Below are 19,285 nucleotides of genomic sequence, written 5' to 3'. Positions count from 1 at the left end.
TGCTCATCATTAGTTAAATGGCGCTAATAATGACTATTTGCACATCACATAGCAATTCTAAAATAACTTATGAAGTCTTGTTTAGTTAAAGGGATACTACACCTAGAAATCAGGGTATATTATGATAGTAAGTGAATAAATAATAGTATATACTATAAATTTATGTAATCATGCATTCACATTTGTTATAAAAACAACTGAGTTTTAAAGTCTTTATTTTTGGCTGCTGACATTACACCCTATGATTTGTGCTGCCACCCTGACAAAGTTCAGTGGTTGTCCGATGGCTGTATGTTCATTGCAACGGGGCTGAAATCACAAAAGTGCAATTATATTTATACCTAACTGCTATTTAACGAATGATTTTTATTTTATGACAAATTCGTCCATATTATAACTGAATCTGAAAGTTGTTTATAAAATATTGCATTCCTTCTCCTCTTAAATTAATAAATAAGAAACACCTCGATCTGTAGCCTGCAGCCGAAAAGTTGGCGTGCGCAACTTTGAAAGCAGAGGCTAGTAGTGCTTTAGGGTCTATGTCCCCTGAACTCTGTTTGACCTGGCTCGTTTAGCTATTTCTGACTAACCCTAACCCTAACCCTATATATATTATTATATTAATATATATATATATTTAGTTAGAAATAGCTAAACGAGCCAGGTCAAACAGAGGTCAGGGGGGCATAGACCTTATCTTCGCTAGTAGTGGCACCACCTTTTTCACATAGTTGTTGTAGAACAGTCGATTTATATTGATTTTAATTGAGATAATTTGCTGAATTTTTAGGCACCATGGCCTTCCAGCCAGCACTCTTGCATCTCTTCCCTATGCCACAGGCAGGAGAGATCGCTGCCAGAGAGGCAGTCAAAGAGCATCTGTGGAACATTCATTTTGCTGAATTTGGAAGGTGCAGTTCAGATATAGATAGCGCCACCATAATGCGTGAACCTATGCGTTGCGGTTATCGTCTTTTATCGTGTTGGTTTTATATAATGTTGCCAGTTAGTTTTAATGTTACTCTTATCTATGCAAGCTCGTATTCATGCTTGTGTTGATGCGCAGGGGGATAAGTAATTACCGCACCTCAAAGACATATGATCTGGTGACCAAGGGGGTACCTCAGAGCCTGAGAGGGGAACAGTGGCTTGTGTATTCAGGAGCCATTAATGAGGTATTTGCTGTTCAATCACAACTCAGTCAGTTTTTCTATGTTTTTCTGATTAATATTATTTATTATTATAATGTTTTTGCTCTTCATTTTTGATAATTGTATTATCATTACAATTTTCAATTGATGATTGATAGTGTCTTTCATGTTTAAGTCATGTGCATGAATAAATTTAATAAAAGAGCCCCTTTGAAGTCACAGGACAGTGTGAGTTCACTATTATGACGATAATGGTTTATAATTTTGTCATTTTTTAAGCTTTCCAAATCAGTAATTTCAGTAAATTTGATCCCCACAGATGGCAACACATCCTGGCTACTATGCCTCTCTAGTAGAGAAAAGTGTTGGCAAGATGTCAATAGCAAGTGACGAAATAGAACGAGATCTTCACAGGTTAAATATTTACCAATCTATGAATTTTGACATTACCTTTACAATCTATTGCTGACCTCATTTTAAAATGTGTGATGATATCATAGCCAGAGAATGTTAACCAAATTTATTTTGACCTGACCAATTCAAAATTGCCCGTTGTCTTTATGTTTACTCACCTTTTTATTATTTACTTATATTATTATAATTATTATATTTATTTACTGTTAATTTACACAGATCACTGCCAGAGCATCCAGCATTTCAGTCCGAGGTTGGAATAGGAGCCCTTCGACGGGTGTTAAGTGCATATGCGTGCCGAAACCCCAGCATAGGTGAGGCGCGTACATGTATGGTTGCACTGACATGTACGCATGCTATGTCTCCACCATGCCAGAGGCAGGAATGTATACAAAGATACCCCCGTGTGTTCTTGAATACGCCCACTCTTGTGCTGTAATCCCCCCTATCACGGTCGCATTGTGCAAAATCTCAAAAATCATATATAGACATTTTTAATATGGCTGGCTATCGAATCTGCACATCAAATATGTATCTGAATTGGTCCTGAAGGCACTTTTAACAGCTATTCCTTGCAAATCTGCTTTGCTTTGATAGGCTATTGCCAAGCCATGAACATCGTTACATCTGTGTTACTTCTCTACGCCTCTGAGGAAGAGACTTTCTGGCTGCTTGTTGCGCTATGTGAAAGACTGCTACCCGACTACTACAATACCAAGGTCATTGGAGCCATCATTGACCAAGGCTAGTACTATCAATTGGAGCAGAATTTTATATCAGATATACATTTTAATTTCTTATCTAATTATTACATTAGCATGTATTTTCAGGTATGTATTTTCTTTTAGTCTAATGGCTATTTTCATCTTGTTCAGTAGAACTGTCGGAGGAAAACACGATTTCTGTGAGGTCAGTTCTGTTGTCGATAATGTAAGCATTTGCGTAATATCACAGAACCAAGTATGAAGCTTGATTAGACTTGTTTTTTCTGAAGGTGTGCTGGAAGATCTCACGCGAGAGAATTTACCTGATCTGCATGAAAGGTTGGAGGATCTGGATGTTTTACACATGATCTCATTGTCTTGGTTTCTCACCATTTTCCTGAGGTATGTTGTTTCAATACACACTGGATTCGTTCAGGATTCGTCGTATGGACGTGTGGTACTATGTATAATGTCCAGCCCTTTTTATAATTATCTGGTAGAAAGAATGTTTCACTATACAGACAAGCCATTGGATATATCGTGTTCCTCCGTTAAATGAGGTATGATAGCATATATATATATACATGTCTCCTACCCTTTCCACTCTATCCTAACTTCTCCCAAAGCCTCCTACCCTTTCCCAATGTCTTTTTTCATTTCCCTCTGTCTGCTACCCTTTTCCTCAGTGTCCTGCTCTCTCCCCTTATCTTTTGCCCCTATCCCCCCCATCTCCTACCCGCTTCATATGTCTTCTACTCTCTCCCTTCATCTCCTGCCCTTCCCTCTCAGTTCCTTTCTCCCTTTGTCTCCTACCCACTCCATATGTCTTCTTTTCTCTCACATCATCTCCTGCATTTCTCTCTCAGTTCCTTTCTCCCTTTGTCTCTTACCTGCTTTATATGTCTTCTAATTTCTTCCTTCATCTCCTGCTCTTCCCTTTCAGTTCCTTCTCCCCTTTGTCTCCTACCCACTCCATATGTCTCCTACTCTCTCCCTTCATCTCCTGCCCTTCCCTCTCAGTTCCTTCCCCCCTTGTCTCCTACCCACTCCATATGTCTCCTACTCTCTGCCTTCACCTCCTGCCCTTCCCTCTCAGTTCCCTTCCCCTCGACCTTGGCCACGTTAACACTCGCGCCTCCGCGTCATTTCAGCACGATGCCGTTCGAGAGCGCCGTCAACATCCTCGACTGCTTCTTCTACGACGGTGCCAAGGTCATCTTCCAGATCGCGCTGACGGTGCTGGACGCGCGGCGCGACGCGCTGCTGACGTGTCGCGACGACGGCACGGCGATGACGACGCTCAGCGGCTACCTGGAGCGCGTGCACAACCGCGAGCCGACGATGCCGCACATCCTACACAGCGTGCTCGTCGGCAGCGCACCCGTCGACGTTCCCGGCGAGGTACGTGCTGCGCGCGTTATCATAGACACACGGTCTATTACTCTATACGTTATCATAGACACACGATCTATTACTCTATACGTTATCATAGACACACGATCTATTACTCTATACGTTATCATAGACACACGATCTATTACTATATACGTTAGCGGGAGTCAGGCGTCCATCATAGATACATTATCTACTTACTGTCATACGTTATATACGAACAGGCCCACAATCTATTACTGCTATACGGTAGTCAATAGACACGCGATCTATTACTCTAAGTACGTGTTATCATAGACAGCAACGCGCGTCCTATTACTGCTATAGCGTTATCATAGACACACGGTCTATTACTCCTACTACCGCTTATAACCCGACGGGAGCATCGATACTATATATGTTAGCATTCAGCTTCATCATAGAGTACATGTATCTATTACTTTATAACGCTTATCATAGTGAACACACGATCTATTACTCTAATAGCGTTATCGTAGACACAGTTCCGGAGCGATCTATTACTCTATACGTTATCATAGACAGCACCACGAGTCTATTACTATATTAGCCGCTTAGCAACAGCTCATCATAGATGACATTTATCTATTACTCCTATATACGTTATCATATGAACACACGATCTATTACCTCTATACGTTAGCATCAGCCTCCATAGATTACATTATCTATTAAATCTATACCAGGTTATCACTAGACACACGGATCTATTACGTCTATACGTTATCATAGAACTAAGCGAGATATATTAGCTGCTATATCGTTATCATGAGACACACGGTCTATTGACTCTATACGTTATCATAGATACACGTCTATTACTAAATAGCGTTATCGATAGTACCACATGATGCGTTACTATATTACGTTATCATACGAACCACGATCGAGTTACTATAATACGTTAGGGCATCAGCTTGCATCATAGAGTACATTATCCTATTACTCTGATACGTTATTCATAGACGACATCTCTCGACGGCGCGCCGGCGATATATTACTGCCTATATACGTTATCATAGACACACGATCTATTACTATATACGTTATCATAGACACACGATCGATTACTATATACGTTAGCATCAGCTCATCATAGATACATTATCTATTACTCTATACGTTATCATAGACACACGATCTATTACTCTATACGTTAGCATCAGCTCATCATAGATACATTTCTTTACGTCTATACGTTAATTATACGCACCACACGAATATTACCTCACTACGTTATCCATAGACACACCACCAACCGGTCGTCAGTTACGTATAGTACCCGTTATCAAGGAGCACATCGATCTATTTACTATATACGTGATCATCAGCTCATCATAGATACATTATCTATTACTCTATACGTGATCATCAGCTCATCAGTCGACGTCTCCGGCGAGGCACGTGCTGCGCGCTTTATCAGAACACGTTTCCATCGTGCAAATTTTCTACCTGTTCATTGCATTGGGTGATCGAGACATTTGTACATTTATTCGTCATTGATCAGCCTAGGCGGACGTAAGTATCCGGCAGGAGCCGACGTTAATAAGATGTATTATGTACGTCTCTCCTGATATTATCGTGTGTGTACACGTGTAATCCTGGTTCCATTACAAACGATAATATCAGGAGCGACGTACGTAATACGTCTATATAACATCGCTCCTGGGGATATTACGTCCTAGGCTGATCAATGACGAATAAATGTACGAATGTCTCGATCACTATGCGCAGTGAATGGAAATGTGCACGATGGAAACGTGTTCTAGATATATGTAGTTCCATTGTAGTTGAGTATCCCTTCTCCTAGCTAAATTGTCGCGAACCGAATGGTTGAATCACGTAAGTGTCTGTTATAAACTGTCATAGAATCAGTGTTACCCTTGATGACTTTGTTGTAGGAAACTACGAGAATGTACCTTAATGGGTCAGTATTAGAAGGCAGTGACATTTACAGCAGTCTTATTAGTTCCCTGAACGACTGTCAGACGTCAGAGATCAAAGTTAAATCGAGCACTGGTTGTTATCGCACGTGGTAGCGCATGCATGTTGTCTCTCGTAAACACAGTTTGAATGAGCGCATGTCGATACAAGCTGCTAGCCGTAACTGTCGCTGTCAATCACCGACAACAGCCAATGGAGTGAAAGAGGGCGGGCCAGCAGCTAAGCCCCTCCCTAACCCGGATTTGTTCTTAGTGACAACAAGTGCGGCGAAAGGCGAGTAAGAGGAGGATGAACGCGTGTTTTAGTGTCCATGCTGGCGATTGTTACAGCCGTCGGTGGACATCTCCGAGCTCATCTACAACTCGTACCTGAACTTTGGCTTCCTGCGAACGACGACGATAGAGAAGCTGCGACTGAAGCACCGTCTACGCGTCGTGCAGGGCCTAGAGGACATCACTATGCGCAACGTTGTTCGCAGTGTCGTCGGCGCCACCGCCTGGAAGAATGACGAACTACAGGAGCTGTATCTGATTTTCAAGGTATGGATCCTTTCTGGCGTTTGGATGAGGTGGTGTTATAGGTGTATCTGATTTTCAAGGTCTGGCTTAATCCATCTTTCACGTTGTCCGTTTTTTTTCTACATGAGTGTTTTATTGTGTTATAAGTCGGTGTATTGGTTGTGCGGTTTGTGCTCAACATCAACATAAACATATACACGCTCGCACGCACGCATGCACATCTGTGCATACACGCGCATGCACGCACGCATGCATGCACACACATACTAGCACGCTTGTATACTATGTATACACATATGAATATGTTCGTGGTGTTAGTGAACTGTTCAATGTTAATATGCAATATTAAACTAGCCTTGAACTTAGCCTTAGCCTTAACTATTAATTTTTTTCTTTTTATTAGTATGTTAATAGGTGTTTTTCCTGACAGTAATGCCTTAAAATAATGTTGTAAATAATCAATTATACATTATAAATTATACTATGGTCTTTCTATCAAATGTTTCAGGAGGAGAGGCTGAGTGCAACTTATTACAAGACCCATCAGGGTATAGGAAATGATCCTGACAAATACGACCTGTCGCTGCCTTACTACATGCACCACAAGATCAACTTTGACCACTTCAAATTCCTGTTTCTGTGCCTTTCACCATGGGGTCAGGGGATCCATGGGGAAACACTGGCTACCAGGGCATTCAGGGTGAGAGTTGTTGGCCATGTATAGTATTAATAAGGATTAATTTAATTCAAGTAGCATGATGGTTTTAACATGTTTGTACTATGAGAGTCTAGAGTATGAAATATGGGGTATAGCATCTGAGATAGATATTGATATAGATGATATCATATGTAAATGTAGATATCTTCGTGATGATGGCAATACATCATTTTATGGATGGCATATTTTATGGATATGTGCTGCAGTTACCCATCACAAAAATACGTCAAGGCACTTAATTTAAATTTTATACCTTATTATTAAATATACTGTTAATCATCGTAAGCTTTTGATTGAACTAATATTAATTCGTAATAATACGTACTTTTGTTTCATAAGAACTCATTGTAATATATTCAGCTGTTTGTGCTAATCAGGAAAGCTGGAATGAGTTTTAGTACCTTGCTGTAGGCATACGTGTGTCTACGATATCCTGTTTCTGAATCTTTGCAGCTTTACGACCGCAACGCTGATGGCTTGATCAACTTCAAGGAGTTTGTTGACTGCTTGGCTGCTATGTGTCGTGCTGAACTGCCTGATAGGGCGCAGCTGTTCTATCGAATGCACCAGCCCCCGGCGCTGCTACCAGGGGACCTGGACAGTCCCACATCTGGTACCTCCATATATAAATTCGTCAAAGCATCTCATAGGACCAAACCAAGCAGATGCTTATGATAGAGAAAGTAGTTGGAATGACTTTTGAATTTTATAGTTTAAAAATAGAGAATTTTCGTAATGGCTTGACCTCTCATATATACTGGATTACAATTTCCTTACATTGAAAAAATACCAAGTCAGATAACTGAATAAATTTCCTGCTATGTGCAATAATTATACACATATTTATAACACGTGACCATGAACTGAGTAATATATACACATGTGTATGTATATATATAGTATAAGTTTACAAATATGTTCATGAAAGGACATATAAGGCTGTAAGTGTTCAAACCATCATCTCTACACTGCAGATGGCGCTGAGGTTGCATCCGAGGCGACGGATTTCTTTGAATGTGCTGCGCTGCGACCGCCGAAGGAAAGGTCGATTAGTGAGACGATTACTGAGCGTGAGGATTCCCCCATGATTCTGCTCGACACTGACGACTCCAGCCAGGAAACAGGCAAAAGTACGCTTCACTGTTTAAATGCAGTGCAGTCAGGAGTTTCTGCTTATTTTTGCAAGACAAAATGATTGAATGTGTAATGACATTATTAATTAATTACAGAGTTGTATTCTGTAGCGAGGACAGGTATCGTACGATGATAGCGCTGAATGTTATCAGCTCATTGGTATTCGCGTATGGTTATTGTATTAAATATACTTCCTAATTAAATCAAATGCTGTACTGTTTGATGAGATGACGAGAGTAGTTGTAGCCCATAAACAGCTACTACACATAATGAAAAGCTTAAGTCAATATCATCATTTCTCTTAACAAAGTGTTATATATTCACTGTTGGGTTTTGCTAATATTTCCAATATTACATAAGTGTGTGTAATTTTTACTAATTCAAAATGTTCTGCAGGCTCCGAAGTAGACATTCTTGAGAAATACCGCACAAAGAAGACTAACCTTCCTCGAAGTGATAGCAAAGAAGCTATGAAGATTCTTCCTAAGATGTCCCAGGTATTATAGTCGGCAGGGTTACATTTTACGTAAAGTTTTATATTTGAGTTGCTGCTGATACGTTTTGTCTAGTCTGGTAGATCTTCTACTGCAAGCTGGGGATTAGTGATTTGGTTTGGTTTTGCACTATTGCCATGTACTTGCACATCACCAACCGTGTGAGATGTGTATCTGTATAGATTATTGTATAATTTCTGGGGCACTAATGTAATCTAACACATGGTGCCATCATGTGTTGGCTAAAATAGCAATCATGCAGAATTCCCGTATGTGCCATTACTGTAGCGGAAGATGATTCGTTGGTAGCTTATTTATTCGCAACGCTCAACCCAAAATGGATTACGTAGTGCGCATTAAAAAATTCTCGTCACACTCGGACAATGCGGGGCGACGAGTCGCCGTTCGACTATCGTCAAGTTCGTACTCGATGTTCACCTGCAGGAACAGTTCATCCAGCTGTGGAAGTCGCTGTACGATCTGTTCGTCGACGATCCGTGCGAGCAAGAGCTCTACCAAGCGATAGCGACGCTGGGCACGCTGCTGCTGCAGATCGGAGAGGTCGGCAAACAGTTTCTACACAGAGAGGCCGACGACGGTGAGCTGGGCGAACCTTCCTCGCGTTTTTAACATCAGCAAGGTGTAAGCCAGAATGGCAGATTTTACGCAGTTTAGAGAAGAAAAAAAAAACTTAAAGTACCGACACTGCGTCTTTTCTCATTGTTCTCAATTGTATGCAATTTAAAGCGACACAATTGAAGGTGAAATTTCTGTTACGAATAGTGTCAACCATTAGTACACTCTACGTATTATTACCCTATTCGTATCATTTTTATTATTATCATTATTGTTATTATTATTATTGTTGTTGCTGTTGTTGTTATTATTGTTATTATCATTATTATTATTATTGTTATTGTTATTACAGTTGCACACTCATACTAATCTTCCTTTCCATGCAGATGAGATCGGTAAGCCCATTGCTGAGGACCAGGAGGCTGTCATGGCTGCTCTGGCGGATGCCGCTACGGAGTCTGACAAAGCTACGCAGGATGAGTGTGAGTCAAGCGGCGGCCAGGGCTCACCGCAGCACACGCAGGAGGAATCGCACGACGGCGCGCAGAAGTCAGACGACCTTCCCGGCGTCATCGCGGACGCAGAGGTGGTGCCAGCTAGCAGCCCGGCGTCGCCACCAAAGTCGAGCGGCAAGACGCTGGACGTGGCTGGCCACGGCGACGGTGGTTCGAGGCCGGACGACGGCTGGTCGATAACGTTCGAGCAGTTCCTCGCCTCACTGCTCACCGAGGATCCGCTGTGCGCGTTCTTCGAGCAGCAGACTGACATCGTCGCCGCCATCGAGAGGCTGAGGGAGAAGCGGCTTGACCGGCAGGGCAGCGGGCCGACCGGCTCGCTGACCGGTGCAGCATCGACCCCGCCGTACGTGTAGCGCGGGAGACGGGAGGAGAGAGGGGGTTGCCGCACGGGCACGGCTTCCCCAGTGTGGCGACCGCGCGTGGCTCCTGCAGTCACTCCGCTGTGCGCGTGTGTGCAGCTGTGCTTACTCATGTGAGCCTGCCGTGTAGCTAGGTGTGTGTGCATGATAGCTACACCGTGTAGCTAGGTGTGTGTGCATGATAGCTACACCGTGTAGCTAGGTGTGTGTGCATGATAGCTACACCGTGTAGCTGTGTGTGTGTGAGCGTGATAGCTACACCGTGTAACTGTGTACGTAAGCGGATAGCTGCGCTGAAGTAAGGAAATTGTGGTGGTTGTTAGGTTTGCATGGTGAATGGATGTGGGCAAAATTTTTCTGGAGACGAGTCTGATGTCATTGTGACTGGTATGGTGTCGAGAAGGTGTAAAATATCATCTTTTTCATCGTGAAAGTTCCTACATACTCCGTTTTGAGGGCCCAAGTTCAGTTATGTCGGGTCAGTGTCTCTTATTATGTTGGTTGGTTCTCATTAATATGAAATCTATTCAGTCTGGTCACATACTGTTTTTCTTCGTCTCCTCGTGGTTTTGTGCGGTCGCAGTGGGTGCTCTGCACGAACTCACAAGAATGTCTAAAGAATCCAGTCAAAGTATTGGCTACTGTTCAGCAGAGCCAATCTCTTATAACCATAACCGATCGATAGGTTATTCACCACATACCTCTATACCTATATTTACTCATTCGTTTGTGCTAAGATTTTAACACAAGACTATTATATGTCAAGTTTTATCATGTAAGATAGTAATTTTAGCATATCAGACATTTCAATTAGATATTTTCTGCTTTATACCGTGTTCACACATATAATCAAACAATTGGACATAATTATTGCGTTCAAAGCTGATGGGAATGAGAATGTGATGACGTTTCAAAGCAGGATGTCTATGCTGGAGTCTGGAGAAGACATCAATAAACAAGAATCTAAAAACCTGTACATATTCCCGTGTACATTAAAAACATAGAACTAGCCATCTTTACAGTATATGTTCATTGTGTGTTTACATGCTGGCGTAACGTGACAAAGTTATTGACATCTTATTCATCACTCATTTGTATCATTGGTGTTTATATTTGGTATCCTTTCAATGCATTTACGTTAGCATGTCTTGAATTAAGTACATTTCTCAAGAATTTGTGTTTGTAATAGTAGCTGTGACTTAAGGCAGTAATTGCATAAAGTTAAGCTTGCCAAAAAAAGAATTTCTCTCAGTATTACCTAGGGGTATAACAAACATATAAATAAATATATAAACAACTACGAATACCTATACTAATTTTGTTCTTAACGTTTATAGAGCTAAACGAAGAAACTGTGGTAATGGAACTGGGTAAACAGAAAGGCAAGTACAAGTGTATTGAGAATCAAGGATCGAGGAAGATAATGTAAATAAACTCATCAGTTGTAACTAATTCAATAATTGTGCAATTGTGTTTAGGGTTTCTTATTTTGGTTCACTTCTATAATTGTAAAGTTATATCACCGTGTCATTTGTCTAGGTAACTCGGAAAACAAATCAAGGAAAATCTTATCACACCAATAGTTTGTTATCAACAAACACGAATACCATGAAACTAAAACGACAATAAAAATGTGAATTCACACGTTTTTATCGACGTTTAAAATATCTACACATATAGCATACTATACATAGACTTTAAACATCTTGTGTAAAGCTCTAAATGTAAGTACTGGTAAAGTAAAACTATTTATTTATAAATACAATGCGGCATACCAATTCAAATATAAAAAGCATGATGGCAGACTCCAATGTTTTTATTCTCAGAAACAAATGATACAACAAGCATTTGGTTTTCATAGCTTTTCGGTCAATATATTTATGCATAAAGAATGCAATTTAATTTATCTTGATTGATTTTTCGATTCAATAAATACATAAGTGAATCATTCATACACCTTTCACAAAAACCAATTCAAAATACAATAACCGTGCACAGTAAACGACAACAGAATATTTACACCATAACTTACATGCACTGAACGTGGCTGATATAAAGACATGTCATTACACAGTTATCTAAAGCGTAACGTGATCATGCTAAACCAGTGGCAAATACACAATTAATGCAGGTAGGCAATTACGCAAAGTTTACAGAACTGCCAGAAAATATAGCAAATACTCAAGATTTTTATAACAAGGTCGTCAGATTGGGGACCTGGCAGTTATAAGGCCGCTATGAATTAGTTACAAATTTTACCTCTGATTAACTGGACATTGAAATATATATAATATTATATGCTATGTACATTATACATAAGTTTATGGTCCAGTACTAAGTAGAGTGGATATATATATATATTGCATATACTGGAATATATAAATGAATGTAGAAGACAACTGTATGAAACTGAACGGTACTTGCCAGATATTTAACACTATAATGAGATTAGAATCTTGTAAAATTACACACAGACATTGCCCTTTTGGAGAGCTATGTTTACTCCTCTTGTAGAAGTTGACCTTGTGACATTACAAGATACACCGAATCTCCATCATGAAATGTCCAGCCGTAAGATTTCAGTAACCTTCACAGATGCACATCAAGCTTACAATCCACGAGGCCATTGGTTTCGGACCCTGCTCCAAAAAAAAACCCGAATGGCTAAAACTCACCGACGACTCCCCGATGCGCTACCTACGATAGATGAGCATGAGAGGCAGACGACTACTGATGGACATTCGCCGACTACCCAGACGTGCAACTTACGACCGACAAGCACGAGGGTCGCATGCCCCCCAATAGACATTCGCTGACGACTCCACTGACATGCAACCACTGAAAGACACGCACGAGAGTCGCCCGCCCACCGATCGACACTCTCCAGCGCTCAGTACACGTGGAACGCCTGCGAGCGTGGGGTGAAGCACGCCTTGACGTTGTTCAGTGAGCCGCCGGCCGTTACATAGGCCCAGCCGCCCATCAGCAGCATGACGACGTAGGCCGGGACGAGGCTGGCCGCATACAGCTCCCGCACGTTGAGCAGGCTCTGCAACGCGCACGGACGAACACAACGTAACCACGTGTACACCACGATTCCATCTCCGATGCATACACACACATCCCCCTTATGGCAAACATCCTCTGCATTTTACATTGCAATTTACACACGTGGATTTGACCTTTATTGCCCTTGAAAAACGAACATAAATACACGATTCCATCTCCCACGCATAGGGCCCTACATCCCACTACGGCAAACCTCTTTCCCTTTTTACATTGCAATTTACACATGGGAATTTGACCTTTAATGCCCTTGAAAAATGAAGAGGGAACATTTGCCATAGGGAGGGATGTATACCATCAGAAGTAGATAATAGGGAATACTGCTACCATGCTACACCAGCATAGTGGTTTAGGCCCGAGATGCAAAATTTAATATGAGAACACTAAAAGTTTATTTTATTTAAATAACTTTTTAAACCGATGAATGAGAGAATGCTTCTTCAGACTCATCATTGAAGCCATTTTCAGAACTTAAGACATCGCTATATATGCTCATTTTTCTTTCTTTATGTTAGTAGCAGTTGCCAGTTAATTACATTATGATTATTTTATTTTTTTATTGCCACCAACTAAAAATGTATCATAGTTCTTCATTACGTTTCAAAATATTACTTGATCCATGTATTTGATAAAATTATCCATGTTCACATTCCACTATTTCAGTTTTTATTGTTAGTACTTACCAAACAGGATATTAGCATATGGCTGCCAATAACTACACCTACTCCAATGTAATTCTTTGTGTCGAGGGAATGGAAGAATATCACTCCCCAAAACGTATGAAGAAACACAAAGCACAGTGTCATAAAAGCTGCAAAGACATAACAAACAATCTTAAGTGCCCCTTCAATTATTTCCCATTGACAAAATGAGACAATTCTGTCCTGGGTTGGCAGTCAAACATTTTTTTGTCATTCATAATAAAAAAAACTTTAGTTAGGAAAGATATTGCACTTCGTGGAAATTACACCATGTTGTTGTGCATACACCAATTTTGCTCCAACCATATTCATCGATTTCTTATCATCAATATATAACGCAGAGAGCATGGCAAACCTGAAGTAATGAAGAAGAGATCTGACTGGCCTTGTATGCCAACTGTGCCAGGACCGCTCGAATCAGCAAGAACATTCACCAATGAAAATGCTCCACTCATCAGGCCAAATCCCAAGCCAGCAACTACAATCCAATAACACGTATTATTATTTACATATATTAAAATGTAGTTGTATCGATTTATTGTTTATACGTATTACTATTAGCAGAAGTGAATAATCATAGATCTATTATTATTCACTCCTGATGTTAGTGTAGCAGATGAGCCTATATATATATACATCAGGAGTAGAAATCAACTTTTGAACAAGCGAGTCCAACGGACTCCCTACCTGGCCTACCATCAAAAAGAGGGAGTCGACAGCAAAATGAGGGAGTCCACAGTATACAAGTAGGACCGCAGATATTAACAAAAAGGACATTTGCGGTGCACGTCTGCAAAATTTCCTTGGGTAATTTGCTAAAAAATAAGGTAATTCCGCGAGGCCGTGCTATGGAACGAACTAGTTAATAGCCTATAGCAGAATTTTCAGGGAGTCCGGCAGTAAATCGGGGAGTATTTGACTCCGAACTCCCTGAATTTAATTTTTTTTAAAGTTAACTTTGCACCCCGATACATATATGTAATATAATATATATAATATATAATATATATATATATATATTTATATATTATATATAATACGCTACACTATTCTTTACCACTCAATGAATGCATTTCACATCATGAACAACAATAAGCAGAACTTCATACCATATATAACACGTGCACATCCTTTTACAATAGACTACAACTTGCCAGACAAGCAGTGGTAACTTCACCTTGTTTGTGACACAAACGATCACTGTGCAATTTTGCACTGTCCTTTAATTACTGGTGGAAAAGCTTAGCTTATCATCCACAAAAACCTGAATGTGCTCGTTTTGTTAGCATGCATACTTCAATAAAGGTAATCAAAAGTAACCACTCAATGGAGAAACACACTGAAATCTAATTTGGATACACATACCATAAGCAATCGAGTGTTTAGTGATAACATCATGTATGACTCCAGCTCCAGTCTCGAAATCACTTACTTTCTTCAGTCCTGACTCTGCTTTTCTGCACAATGTAGCAACACAGCGACATTTTTAGTTAATTAAAAGACAACATACTTTTATTTTATTCTTAATTATTTGACTAGTCTACATTTTATGAGGAAGAGTTTAATACAATCAGGAATTATGCAAGTTGTCTGATACCGACGTTACAACACGAGTTAAAATTCAATATATGACTAAAATCCACTTCTAACTCCGACAATCATCTATGCATGCTTCCTTTGGAGAAAACTTTCAAGTAAATTGTTGTAATTAGGTAAAAAAGAAGAAGTCGTTTTTGCTTAAAAAATGACCATACCAACATACCTGAGTATATAATAATAACCAAATCTAAACAACTCTTGGAAAATTACACTGAAGACTAGTCCGAAGGCCAGTTCCTCTCGTAACGGGACCACTGCGTACCACAATATCGACGACAGAAGTAAGGACATCAACCAGAAAAATGCCCTGCACAAAGCACCGAGAGAAATAAATGCACGAAAATATCACCATACGTGTACCAGTACCGGTACGGTGATTAATTGTGATCACATTAAATTCAATACAATTCAAGAAGTTTGGGACACATGTACATTTTAAAAATGAGGATACATGGTAACAAAAAACGTTTCTGAAATTAAGACCAAATTTCCGAATGCGACCAACGTACGTAACATTCCAATGGTTTCATACTCACCCTGCAATCAGAATTATTATGCGAAGGGGGTCGCCAGATATTGTAAAGATAAACAGTGCCAATGGAGGGCCAAAACCAATAAACGTGCATCCAAAAAATTCCATAAGTGTCATTCTCGCAGTTGGGGAAAATCACGTTCTTTTTCTTAAAGGCAGTTCCTGTAGACCTGTAAACAGACATGCACACACTTATATATTACCCCATGAACATGTTTATACTCGTATAATGTGTGTATTTTACATTGTATATCTTACATGTATATATATACAAATATAAATATGTTTATGGTTACGTGCAATACGTGGTATGATGTATATGCATTTAATATATCACTATTAGAATAAAAGACACAAGGGTAAACAATCCTATGAGCAAATAAGCTCATAAATGATGTGCAAAACAAGCAACATTAGATCGGCTACTGAAGCATCGTTGTTGTAAGGCATATCACCTCAAACACACCGACGTTCAAATATCGAAAAATCAAGAAAAACCCATATTTTTGGTAGATACTAATCTCCAAGACCATGAGGAAGTAACTTGTGTATTTTCATAGCTCGACGTACGAAAATGAGGCCAGTGGCGCTCTGGGATTTAAAATCGCAGTTTTTCCCATATTACAATATTCTTCGCTAGGCTGGTGGTGCCCCTATACGCAAGATTTCGAACTATTATAAATTAGATGTCATACAGCATAAGGCTGCAAGATGGATATCTAAAACTACAGGTACACCACCGATTTTCCAGACACTGATGGTCCGGAACCTCTTTTAGTCCGGATAAAATTCATTTGAAATTCCTATTAGTTTACCGGGTGGCCACAGATGGCGGTGTGGGCATTGTGGGGGGCGCACTTTCCTTTTAAGGCTCTCCATTTGGCCTTTCTTGCGTAACACCGGCTTTTCCTCTGAAGCTGCTGTCTTTGGTGGTTCTTAATGGCATTGCGCCTCTGCTCTTCCTGTTCCAGGTACTTGGCGGACCGGCTTCCGGAAACGAGTGCGGCGGCTGCGGCCCCGACGAACTCGAACCCGTTGCCCAGGCGACGCCTCTGTTGAGATGAATAATTTGCCCGTGAATGCGCCCGTAGACGTTTCGCGGCCAGGTCTTGCACTTGGGATTCGACGTCTGGTACGATTTGTTGATGGCTTCCATTTTCTGAGTGCTCGTGTTGAAACGGGTTTTTTTGAGCGTCGGCCTGCTGAAGCGATCAGCGATCCACCCTTCCAGGAGCGCGGCGTCTGCTGCGGTCGGTGCGAGTCCCTCGGGCAGGTAACTCGTGTCCCAACGGCTCTGCCTGCCACAAACAAGCGGCATGTGGCATCGGCGTCCACAATTCGCTGTATAGCAGTGCGCGATGGCTTCGTGAACGTGGGCGGGTTGTGGCTGTAATTTGCTGTAGCTCCCTCGCGACGCTCTGTACGCCGCCTGAAATTCTGCCTCGCATCGTCGCCTCAGTACGTGTGCGACTCGCCGTTTCGCTCTTTCTCGCTCTTCTTTGGTTTTACCAGGGAACATTTGGGAGCTGAAGTTAAGTTTTACGAATGACTTTCGCCAATTTTCATTCAGGTGTCTCGCGTCCAATAGACACTCTACTTTTTCAGATCCGGCAGCTTCCTGCAGACCGAGTGCGGCCTTGCTGTTGCCGTCTGTCGTCATGATGCTAATATGCAGCGGATCCGCGTCCTTGCCGATATCTCGCATGATCCGTCACGGAGAGCGCTTCTCGTCTCCGATGTTTCGTCGCGACGCAAGTTTGCGGAACAGTGGCCGGGGTGATTTGGGCACGTCACGTTTTTGCCGGACGCTCGTAGGTGAGCAGCTTTTTTGCATAGTTTGTTGGAGAACGACGATCAGTTTTTCGTTGCTCAAGTTCTCAGTCACCGTGTAGACGCACTGCAAAGCCGGTTGGAAGGGCGTCCGACCTGCACCGGCCCACAGCGGATTATTGTACCTGCTGTCCCCTTCAACTCGTATGGGGCGTCGGGCGAGAGGCCGCGCACCTCATTCCATGCTCTTACGCGACCTCGTACCAAGCCCATGTCCTTCTTGTTTAGCTCGGCTATTGCCGTGCCAACCTTGTTCGCATTTTCTTGCATGCTCGACTCGCCAGGCGGAGGCACGTTCATCGTTCCGAAAATGCGCCGCATGCCTGCACAGCCGAGTTCCGTCGACATGAGGCCGACGTGCATGCCGACGTTTGGCGCTGCGGTTCTTCGTCCCCTGCCCGACGATGGCACTTCGTCGTAAAGTTTGTGCTTTGGCGACTTGTACGAGCACGCTTCGCACGTCAGCGCCTCACACCAGACTGCTCCTCTCTGCTCCTGTGCATCTTCGTCCCACGCGAGGTCTCCGTCGCATGCCGGACTGTGGCCCACCGGCTCGGAGGGCCGGTGTTTTGCCAATGTTACTGGCCCTCCAAATAATTTGCCGTTGTTTTGCCAATGTTACTGGCCCTCCAAATAATTTGCCGTGATATGCCGGTGCTAATTTCGCGCCCTGATATATAAATATGCCCTAATATACTATATATATTAGTGTAAGCATGCAACAGTGGAGCCGCGAGAGCAATGGCGGCTGGCAGCGTAGGATTTTGGTAGCGTTGCACGTAGGATTTGGACGGAATTTACAGGAAACTGTCGGCAATAATAGGTGAAAGAGAGTATAGAAACATTAAGAATTTCGTAGTAAATAGATTTCGTATTTAGTTAGCATTATATTTTATTGAAACGCTTCAAGTGCCTGTGAGTGTGAGCAAGACCGTTTCTTGGAGCTATCACAAACTAAACTAAACTTTAACGTTAGCGCGTTTTAGGCGATATCAGCGTGCGAGCTTGGCACTCGCCCGCTCGCCAATGTCGAGTGAAAATAATATCGGGCGACTCAAAGCTAAAACTGACTCGCCCGTGTTGGCGAGTAAAAAGAATTGCCTAAAGCTTTAATCAAATAATGGCTCCTTACGTTTTTTTATCAAAACATTGAATTGGTGAAAAACAGAACTTCTAGCGATGTTATCACGCCACATCCATTGTGTACATGCCGTGGTGGATGTCTACCATGTTCTGATTGAGCAGTCGCGATTCAGCTTAGCCAATCACGTACGGTATTATATAATACCAATTCGCACGCTGGCGCATCGATCGCACATGTATGCGGCGTGTGTAGGATAGCGACGGGCTGCCGCGGCTACTGACTCGCCTTGATGTAAACAAATCAATAAAACCGGCGTACATAGTAGCGTATAGTAACACATAGTAACAAATAGTAACATGTGGCGTTTCATTGATGGGGCAAAGCAACCCGAGAAGAAAAGTAAATTAAATGAAAATAAAAACACAAAGGATTACGAACAAAACAGAAAACGTAGTTTAATGAATGAAAGTGTCAATGACACTGTAGCTCACCACAAATAACGTTTTTATAATATTCAGATTTATGAACTGCCT

At 41.6% G+C, this 19,285-nt stretch overlaps 2 protein-coding genes across 3 annotated transcripts in view; one reads left to right on the top strand and one right to left on the bottom strand.

Moving 5' to 3' along the window:
- Nucleotides 1–11,400, top strand: part of LOC106815085 (TBC1 domain family member 9-like) — an 18,344-nt gene extending 6,944 nt beyond the window's left edge. Inside the window, exons 9-22 of the mRNA XM_014819511.1 lie at nt 791–911; nt 1,067–1,175; nt 1,471–1,565; nt 1,785–1,879; nt 2,163–2,309; nt 2,560–2,671; nt 3,421–3,670; nt 5,953–6,162; nt 6,650–6,841; nt 7,313–7,472; nt 7,834–7,989; nt 8,390–8,490; nt 8,932–9,085; nt 9,450–11,400. Of these exons, the coding sequence (XP_014674997.1) occupies nt 791–911; nt 1,067–1,175; nt 1,471–1,565; nt 1,785–1,879; nt 2,163–2,309; nt 2,560–2,671; nt 3,421–3,670; nt 5,953–6,162; nt 6,650–6,841; nt 7,313–7,472; nt 7,834–7,989; nt 8,390–8,490; nt 8,932–9,085; nt 9,450–9,934 (2,387 nt within the window). The 3' untranslated portion in view covers nt 9,935–11,400. The remainder of the gene's footprint in view (nt 1–790; nt 912–1,066; nt 1,176–1,470; nt 1,566–1,784; nt 1,880–2,162; nt 2,310–2,559; nt 2,672–3,420; nt 3,671–5,952; nt 6,163–6,649; nt 6,842–7,312; nt 7,473–7,833; nt 7,990–8,389; nt 8,491–8,931; nt 9,086–9,449) is intronic.
- Nucleotides 11,401–11,735: 335 nt separating this feature from the next.
- LOC106815086 (gamma-secretase subunit Aph-1-like) overlaps nt 11,736–19,285 on the bottom strand; it is a 9,317-nt gene continuing 1,767 nt past the window's right edge. The window contains exons 1-7 of one of the 2 annotated variants that reach the window (XM_014819513.1): nt 16,654–16,752; nt 15,843–16,008; nt 15,470–15,613; nt 15,073–15,164; nt 14,063–14,185; nt 13,690–13,817; nt 11,736–12,989 (exon numbers count right to left, since the gene is read on the bottom strand). In XM_014819513.1, coding sequence (XP_014674999.1) covers nt 12,831–12,989; nt 13,690–13,817; nt 14,063–14,185; nt 15,073–15,164; nt 15,470–15,613; nt 15,843–15,955 — 759 coding nt within the window. In that variant the 5' untranslated portion in view covers nt 15,956–16,008; nt 16,654–16,752 and the 3' untranslated portion in view covers nt 11,736–12,830. Of the gene's footprint in view, nt 12,990–13,689; nt 13,818–14,062; nt 14,186–15,072; nt 15,165–15,469; nt 15,614–15,842; nt 16,009–16,653; nt 16,753–19,285 lie in introns of those variants that run through there. The other variant, XM_014819512.1, reaches the window with a different exon arrangement.

The sequence above is a fragment of the Priapulus caudatus genome, unplaced genomic scaffold (genome assembly GCF_000485595.1).
Source record: "Priapulus caudatus unplaced genomic scaffold, Priapulus_caudatus-5.0.1 Scaffold1038, whole genome shotgun sequence".
Lineage (NCBI taxonomy): Eukaryota > Metazoa > Priapulida > Priapulimorpha > Priapulimorphida > Priapulidae > Priapulus > Priapulus caudatus.
This window is presented reverse-complemented; position numbering and strand designations above follow the sequence as displayed.